The sequence below is a fragment of the Apus apus genome, chromosome 2, assembly GCF_020740795.1.
Source record: "Apus apus isolate bApuApu2 chromosome 2, bApuApu2.pri.cur, whole genome shotgun sequence".
Lineage (NCBI taxonomy): Eukaryota > Metazoa > Chordata > Aves > Apodiformes > Apodidae > Apus > Apus apus.
In genome coordinates, this window is record NC_067283.1 from 121,609,337 (window position 1) to 121,617,620 (window position 8,284).

The following is an 8,284-nucleotide window of genomic DNA, read 5'->3' on the forward strand; positions in this document are numbered from 1 at the left end:
CCCGGTCTAGTGGGAGGTGTCCCTGCCCATGCAGGGCAGTTGGAACTAGACAGTCTTTAAGGACCCTTCCAATCCAAACAATTCTAAGATTCTATGACCTCAAAATTCCCCACCCAAGCTTCAAAGCTGCTCTTGACTAAATCACCATTCCTTCTCAAGACTTCAAGTTCTTTTAATAGCTCCTGCTTCCCAACTAAAACCTTATAATCTAATATGTCCACAGTGAAAAAATAAAACTTCAAAATGAAAAAACCCAACAAAAATTAAACCCAAGGAAAACCCCCAACACCAAAAAGAATGCCTAAGATAGGACCATGGTTACACTGGAGAGAAGCAACATGAAAAATGGGGGGAAAAGCTAATAAAATGTGTCAATATTTATCAATTTAATTGAAATTTTATCTAGCCTGTTCCTACCAGTTTGGCAGTTTTCACTTCTAATCACATGAAACAAAGAGCTGAAGAATACAAAAGTTACAGAAGGCTAAAACGTGGGGAAAATGCCCTATAATCTATCCCCAAAACTTAAAATGGTAGAGGGCTTGCTTTTTTTTTTTTTTTTTGATTAAAAAAGTACTTCTCAAATCCCTGCTGACTACTATTTTTGTTCTCACTCACATGAGGTATCAGCTACTCCACTACCTTCTTGGGATCAACATTAGGCCAATACACTTGTAATTACCTAGGTCACCCTATTCATCATTTTAACAATGTTGGCACAGTAGTAGATGTCTTCCAGTCCTTCGGAATTTCCTCAGTGTCCTAAGATTGATTAGAAATCAATAAGGGAGTTCTGCCAGATCTTCCAAGCTCCTGGGACTTAGGAGGCCTATTTTTAGCAACTCTGTTACATTTATATTCAAAATGGGAAGTATAATATAACAAGTATTACCTACCTTATCCCCTAAAGCAGATTATTTTTATATTGCATTCCTCTGCATTCCTTTAAGGTATCTATAAAATATATATGCTGGAAGGTTTGGGGTAGGCTTTTTTTAAGTTCTGACAGTAGGTGTTTTTTGTAGACACAAAACACATCAGCTACCATTTGTTCAATGGTCCTTCAGAATACTTTCTATAAAATCCCATTGAGGTATTTTATGTTTTCCCTGGTTGTTTGAAGACTTTTTGTATGTACGAGATTTTTCTTAAAGCATTGGCTTACCTAACAGTAACCTATAGTTTCTTCTACTGTATACTCAGGGAAAGGACATGGTAATAACTGCCAGCTAGTCACAGAATACTTCTGTCTAGCAGAGCTAGATCACATATTTCTGGTTTTGAGACACACAACAGAATTCTGCCTCCTCTTACAGATAAAAACTATCAAGCTTCTTACTCAGGTCTATTTCCTTAATAACTCCCTCCTTCCTTGAAACCTGCACAGTTGTGTTTCCCAAGTGACTTCAGCCTCTCATGCTCCCCTGACAGTAGCTGTCTTTCCCAGACAAAAATATTTTCTCCCAGCAAACCACCAATTTACACATCACACAGGAAAACACTCTGGCTTGATGTGGAAAACACAGAACTCCCATTTCCCTGCCTATTCAAGACAGAGTCACTGATCTACTGCTGGCTGTTGCAGAATTCAGTGTGCTGGTTTTGCTTCGCAGGCTCCTGGCAGCATTTGTTTAAAGTGCTAACTAAACAGCAACTTGATAAAAATATAAGCATCAATGAAAAAGACAAAACTGATACATAGGTGCTCCAGAAGAGGACAAGGCTTCCTCATCTAGGTCTTTGTGTGTCAGTCATTTCAGGTAGGAGTTTCACCAAAATCAAGGAAGAGGGACTGACTAGAAAACCACTGGCTGATGCTTCCCTCCCTCTAAACACCCACGTGACAATACTCCCTGACAACTAAACAAGTTGGCGTATTTAACAATGTAATATCAAAATAATAGCTCAATAACAATTATTCTCTGACAGAATGCAGAAAAAGTCTGGAATGTACATCTGACATCAATGGCCAAGGAAATTTTTTTCAATTGTACAGAAAGAAGACATACAACAACAGAAACTGTTGCCTGAAAAAAAAGATGAAACAGTGGTTACCTGAAGACAAGAACCACAGGCAGAGGGAAAAATCACAATTACAGGAATAATATACTGAAAGAGGGTAAAGAAAAAGATCAACTACGACAAAACCCCACAAACCAGTCAAGATATTTCATTATAAGAAATGGACAAGGCAACAGCTTTCTATCTGAAACTTCAACATTTCAATTCATCCTTTAAAATACACAGCGGAACAGCTATTTAAAAGTTGCACTGTGTCACAAACGTGTTGAAACATTTCAAAATCATATTCTAAAAGATACTAGAAGTCAACATTAAAATGTTCAAAATATCTGAAAATAATACCATTTTTTGACCTTCCAAGACAAAAAGTAATTATTTTACACACATTCTCATTAACATTTTTCCAACCCAAGTAAAATCTACCTTGTTTTCTACAACAGTGTTTTTATGTGCACCATTCCCTTTCTTCAGGGAGATTAAAGTGTTGCCATTCTACACAACCACAAACTGATTACACTTAAAACAATAAAAATTCCCACTACACACAACTTCTCTTAAATTAGCCCCATAAATTCAATATAATCAGCACTTTACACCTCAAATGCAGGAAGCAATCTCGAAAGCAGCTGATGGGGCCGAACAAAACTTATTTTCAATCCAAGTTTGAAATATTTGCAAAAGTAGATGAGCTCTTACCAGCACCGAAACCCTGGTAGGTAAAGTCCAAGTTTAGCAAAGCAAACAAGAGGAGGGAAAGGCAGCTGCAACTTCTAGGTTGTTTTTTAACACATCTTGGTTTGTACTAGCAAAATATCCCTATCCTGCTTGCTTACTTCAAAATACATGTTTCTGAAGAACAATTAAAAAGAGAAAATAAATTCTGTAGGGACAATGGTGACTTTTATACTGTGAAAATAAATGTCTATATCACATGCAGACAACAGACAATGGTACAATATCAATCTCTTTGTAGTCAGCATAGAAAAGACTAAAAATTCTGGACTTTGGCTTCTAAAAAAGGAAGGTATCCTACCAAAACCAGCATTTTCCATATATAAGCAGAAATTTTGCTTGTCCAACACTTTTCCAGTAAAATTAATTCCAGAAGAGTAGCAAAATAATGGTCTTAAAAGTGCCTTTTTCACTGTTTATGTTAGTTTAGCGAAGTTTTTTTCAGTGTACCCAGTATTTGCAACACGTACGTGCATTGCTGTGCTGACTGCTAACCTAGCTTACTTTGGTAATAGAACATGATACAGGATAGAAAATGAAACTAGGAAGGATAAAAAGAGAGACAAAGATTTGCACAAGTGACACTTCTCCAGGCCATTTATAAGTCTGTATAGTAAAGATATAGATGAATCTTCCCACCTCTGGGGCGAGTCCTACTCCAAATGTCACCTGTTTTCACAAGAACTAAAATTCAATGCTTAATTATATCCTGCTTCTTCACCATCCTACACATGCAGGTAATGGCAGTACAAACTGAATGGAGCTGTTACTTTCACACTGCACGAAACCTACGTCATCCAGCATGATCTTAGCAGGACAGACTAAACAGTCCAAGGAGCACTTAAGAACCTTTCACAGCTGACTTTTATCCCCCTTCAACTGATACTTCCAGAACTCCAAGCAGCACATTTTGCTTTAACACGCATACCAGCTACATATCTGTATTATTTTACAGTATTTGCAGTTTGGATTTTTATAGAAGAGCTGCTTGACTCCTGATCAGAAGCTGAACTAGCAGGCTTTATACAAGGAGAGAATTCTGGTTTGCTCAGCTTGGTCTTTCTATAAACTGCTTTATTAGGCAGACAAATCCACAGCCTGCATTCTGACACAAAGCACCAACAGTTTTTCTTCATTCCATTAAAAACTTTATATTCAGCTGAGGAATTTTTTTCTCCACCCTTTTACGGACCATACATAATGCAGTACAATTACTGTGAAGTTTCCTATACTGTAATATAGCTGAAAACCAATAAAGAAACAGCAGTGCAGGGAACTGACTGGGAAGGAAACCTCTAAATCCAATCCTGCTGTCAGCTTGTTGCCTGATGCTCTCCACAAGCAAACAACTTTAAAGATAAACTCATTCCTTACCTAGATTAAGAGCAGCTGCTATGCGAGTAAAAAACAACAAGTCCTAAATTAGCTGTACTTCATTAGGTAACTACAAAAAAGACCTGTTATATTATTTACATACAGATAAAGTCTTTCAGAAAGAACAATGTTGCAGGAAATAATACATTAAATTTGGAGTCAACTATTCTGTATTAATCCAGATACAATCTGGTGAATCATCAGACAGAGGATGCGAGTATCAGGCTTAATTTAATCCCTGTTAAAAATCCAAAGAACATCTATCATTCAAGTTGCAGTATTTGATTCATATTTTCCTTTCTTATCTTCTAATAGCCCAGAAAAACGGTCGTAATAGAAGGACCTCATGTTAACACTTGTTCAGAGGTTAGACTACCACAGTAATACATACCAGGAATGTTGTGGGTTTTTTCTCCCTCAGAAGTCACAAATCAAAAACAGATGAAGTATAGTCTTAACGGAATGTATTAGAATAGGTTTATAAGAAGAATGTATAGGGATTAAAAATGACAACTGGATATTAATAAAGATTCTTAAAATACTGCTTGTTAACCTCAATCTAAAAAGCAGAATTTTTTTATTTGTCCATTGTATGGGAATAACATATTTCTGGTCAGTACTTGCTTGTTTCTGAAATATTTCAATAGCAACTCATACAGACTGTGTAAAACAACATAAAAACTGGATTTAGAAAAAAAAAATAAACAAAAAATGAAAACATCTCAAAAAAAGAAATAAAAAGTCTGTATTAGTAACAACTACAAGACTATTTGATGTACCAGTAGTAACATTTCACAAGAGTCATGCAGGGAAATAAGATCTTAATGGCAGAGTTACATCAGATAATTTCCGTGAAGAGTGATCAATTAAATATTCAGACTGAAAAGAACCTCATGCTGATTTGAGGATGTGTGATTACTGCCATGATTTTTAAAAGCTACCTTTTATTTAACAACCATTAAAAAAAAAATCCAATAAAGATTTAAAACTAAACTTTGGCAGGATTTATTGCAAAATGAACTTAACGCTAAATTACTATTTTTCTCATGTTTCAAATTAATGTTGTTGCTATCTACATATATACTCTTTGCTTAAGGTAGCAAAGGAGCATCCAGTTGAAGAATACTCTCTAACACATGAAGAGCTAGATGGAGAGAGCAAAAGACATGCATCCTAGTTGCAATTCTACTATGATAATCACAACTCAGCTTTAACACCCAGTTGCCTCACATGCCAAATAAGGAGAATATTTACTTTTCTGTGGTAAGCTTTTTAGAGTTAGACACGAGCACTACTTTATCTATATTGCCAGCTTTAAATTAGGAGTCACACACATAACCGGCCAATGGATCATATTACATTTAGTCACCAACTATATTTCATTGTGTCACAATCTAAAAAAAAAATTTAAAAATATTTCAGTAAGACTTTATGGTAATTAACATCACATGTGATATTTTTCAAGTTCATGAAGCCATTCTACATTCATTAGCTAATACACACAATCTTCTAATATTTTTTTTTCCTGCTTGGCTGGCTTTTATACCCACACGCTGTATCATTTTCCCATTTAAGTCCAAATCAAGCAAACATCTCCACAGGAGAAGGTTTCAATGAAGCTGTAGCACAGAAATCACTGGGATGTGTGCGTGTGGGGACTCCTTGCACACATCAGTTTGTAAGATAAAAGATGCAGAATGTACAGTCTAGAGGGCTTGCTTTATCATCTGTGTAACACAACAGATCCATGCTTGGAGGATCTGGATGATAGTTAAGACATATCAAGCTACTGATATGAAGTACAATTAGAAACACAAGATTAATATCAGTGTCTAATGCTATGGATGACATACAGGCTGGATATAAATTCTGTCTAATAAAAAGAAAACATTTTTCTGCTTTATTTCTAAGTTGAATATGCAGCCTGAAGTCAATGGAAAAGTGAAAGGGATAACGCTTTAAGCCCATCTGGCTAGCTCATAAGCTTATTGTTAATAATTCCAGTGATAAATGAGAAATGTAAGAAAACACTCTTTCCAATCTATTTGAATTATTAACAAATAAAAAGTTTAATTACTAGCATTTCTCCTCCTCCATCTGTCAGGGTCTTTCACAGACAAAGAAAATGATAAAAGGATTGTTCTTTTTTAAAAAGAAATTAAAATTGTTATAAAAGAAATTAATATAATGACAAAAGCATAGAGTTAAAATTACTTATATTCTTTTTTAAAACAAGCAACTTTCGTTTCACTATTATATATCTTCAAACAAATCCATTTAAACCGAAATTATTATTACACAAAATCAAGATCATTATCTGCAAAACCAGAAACAACTACCCAAGAATGGGAGGGACATAATCCATTTATGTATTATTAAATACAGCAGGCCTTTCTCCAGAAGTCTTTCAGTAAACACGTCAATATTTTGCCACAAGGGTTCAAACCCTGCCTGTAATCATGATGCCAAAATTTTACAGCCCAAGTTCTCCTTTGATGATGCCCGTTACTGAACATGCTTTGTACCGCCCGGCCCCGGTACTTCCGTCACGCCTCTAGACCAGGAGGTGTTGGCACAACCGCACTACAAACCCAACACCCCTCTTCAGCCCCAGGCAGGCAAACATCCCCACATTCTCCGTGGCTGCCAAACCTGAAGGAAGCCCCCTTCCCCGTCAGCTTCAACACTAACGCCACAGCGAAGGCTCTCCCCTCGCACCTCTCCTCGCCCACCCTCCTCTCCCTCCCTAGCCCTCCTCCTCCCCAGAGGCCAGCGTCCCGACTCCGAAGGGCCACCAGCTCCAGACGTGGCTTGGTGTCATTGTCTCTCGCTTCCCACCCCCTCGCTTTCCTCCCTCACTGCTGCCTGTCACCTGCTCCCTCCCCGCCGGCCGTCTGCTTCCAGGTCAGCTCAGCTCAGCGCCTCCGTCTCTCTGCCTATTCATCCTGCGAGCAGGGAGCTGGAGAAGATCCCGCAGCGGCCCGGCCGCCGCTGTCAGCGAGAGGGGCAGTGCGCGGAGGGGCCGCTCTCGGCAAGGGAAGCTCTCCCCTCAGCCCAGGGGCTCGCACACACCGCCCCGGGGCTTCGCAGCTGGGCGAGCACAGGCCTCAGCCTCGCTGGGCACCCGCCCCGCGTCCCACACAACTAACCAGATCCTCCACTCCAGCCCCAAAACCTCAGCCCGCAGCCCCACCTCCCCCAGAACAGCCCCCTCCGCCTCGTTTCCCCAGAGAAGCCTCACAGCGCCTCTTTCTGCTTCCCTCTCCCGCACACCCCCCACCCCCGCAACGCAAACGCACGGCAGGCAATGGGGGAAGGGAGGCCCTGGAGCGCCCCGCGACCCCCGCCCGCCCCGCTGCGGCCCCCGCCGGCCGCCCCCTCCCGCCCCGCGCGGCGCTCACCGAGGGCCACCTCGCAGGCTTTGCGCAGCTGGGAGTGGTGCGCCTTTTTCACCTCCTTGTCGGCCAGGATCTTCTCCAGGGCCCGGGTCAGAAACATGTTTTTCGTCTTCTTCCCTTCATACATGGGCGCGAGCGAAGCGGGAGAGGAGGAGGAGGGAGGAGGAGAGGCGGGGAGGGGAAGGGAGCGCGGGGCCACGGCCGCTCCCGCAGCGGGGAGGGCTGCGCGGGGCCGGGGCAGGTGGCGAGGCCGCGGGGCCGGGCCGAGGCAGGCGCGGGGGAAGGGCTCCCTCCGGGGGAGGGCCACGGACGCCCCGACGCCCGCTCCGAGGCTCCCCGGGGGGAGGCTGGGGTGGGCCCGGGCAGCGGCGGCGACAGCCAACCCCGCGGCTGAGGAAGGACGAAGCCTTCTCCTTCGCCCACGCCCGCGATGCGCTCAGTCCCCGAGCCGCCCCCGGCCCGCGCCCGCCTCCATTAGCGGCGGCAGCGGCGGCGGCGATGGCAGCAGCAACAACCTGCCCTCGCCATGTTGGAAGGAAGCGACGTCAGGGCCGCGGCCGCAAGGCTGGGGAGCGGGAGGAAGCGGCGGCTGCGCCCCGGCCGGGACGGGGCTGGGCTCGCCGTCTCCCCGCCCCGCGGGCGCTACAGGTGGAGGAGACCCGCGGCAGGCGGCGGAGCGGGAGGTGCGGAGATGGCCGCCGCCAGCTGGGAGCGGGCTGAGGAGGAGGGGCAGGGCTTCCCTTCCGGGCCAGCGGCGC

At 42.7% G+C, this 8,284-nt stretch overlaps 1 protein-coding gene across 4 annotated transcripts in view; it reads right to left on the bottom strand.

The window, feature by feature from the left end:
- ARFGEF1 (ADP ribosylation factor guanine nucleotide exchange factor 1) overlaps positions 1–8,082 on the bottom strand; it is a 235,950-nt gene extending 227,868 nt beyond the window's left edge. Inside the window, exon 1 of one of the 4 annotated variants that reach the window (XM_051609824.1) lies at positions 7,530–8,081. In XM_051609824.1, the coding sequence (XP_051465784.1) occupies positions 7,530–7,653 (124 nt within the window). In that variant the 5' untranslated portion in view covers positions 7,654–8,081. Of the gene's footprint in view, positions 1–7,529 lie in introns of all 4 variants that reach the window. The other 3 variants (XM_051609823.1, XM_051609825.1, XM_051609826.1) reach the window with 3 other exon arrangements.
- Between the last annotated feature and the right edge of the window lie 202 nt (positions 8,083–8,284).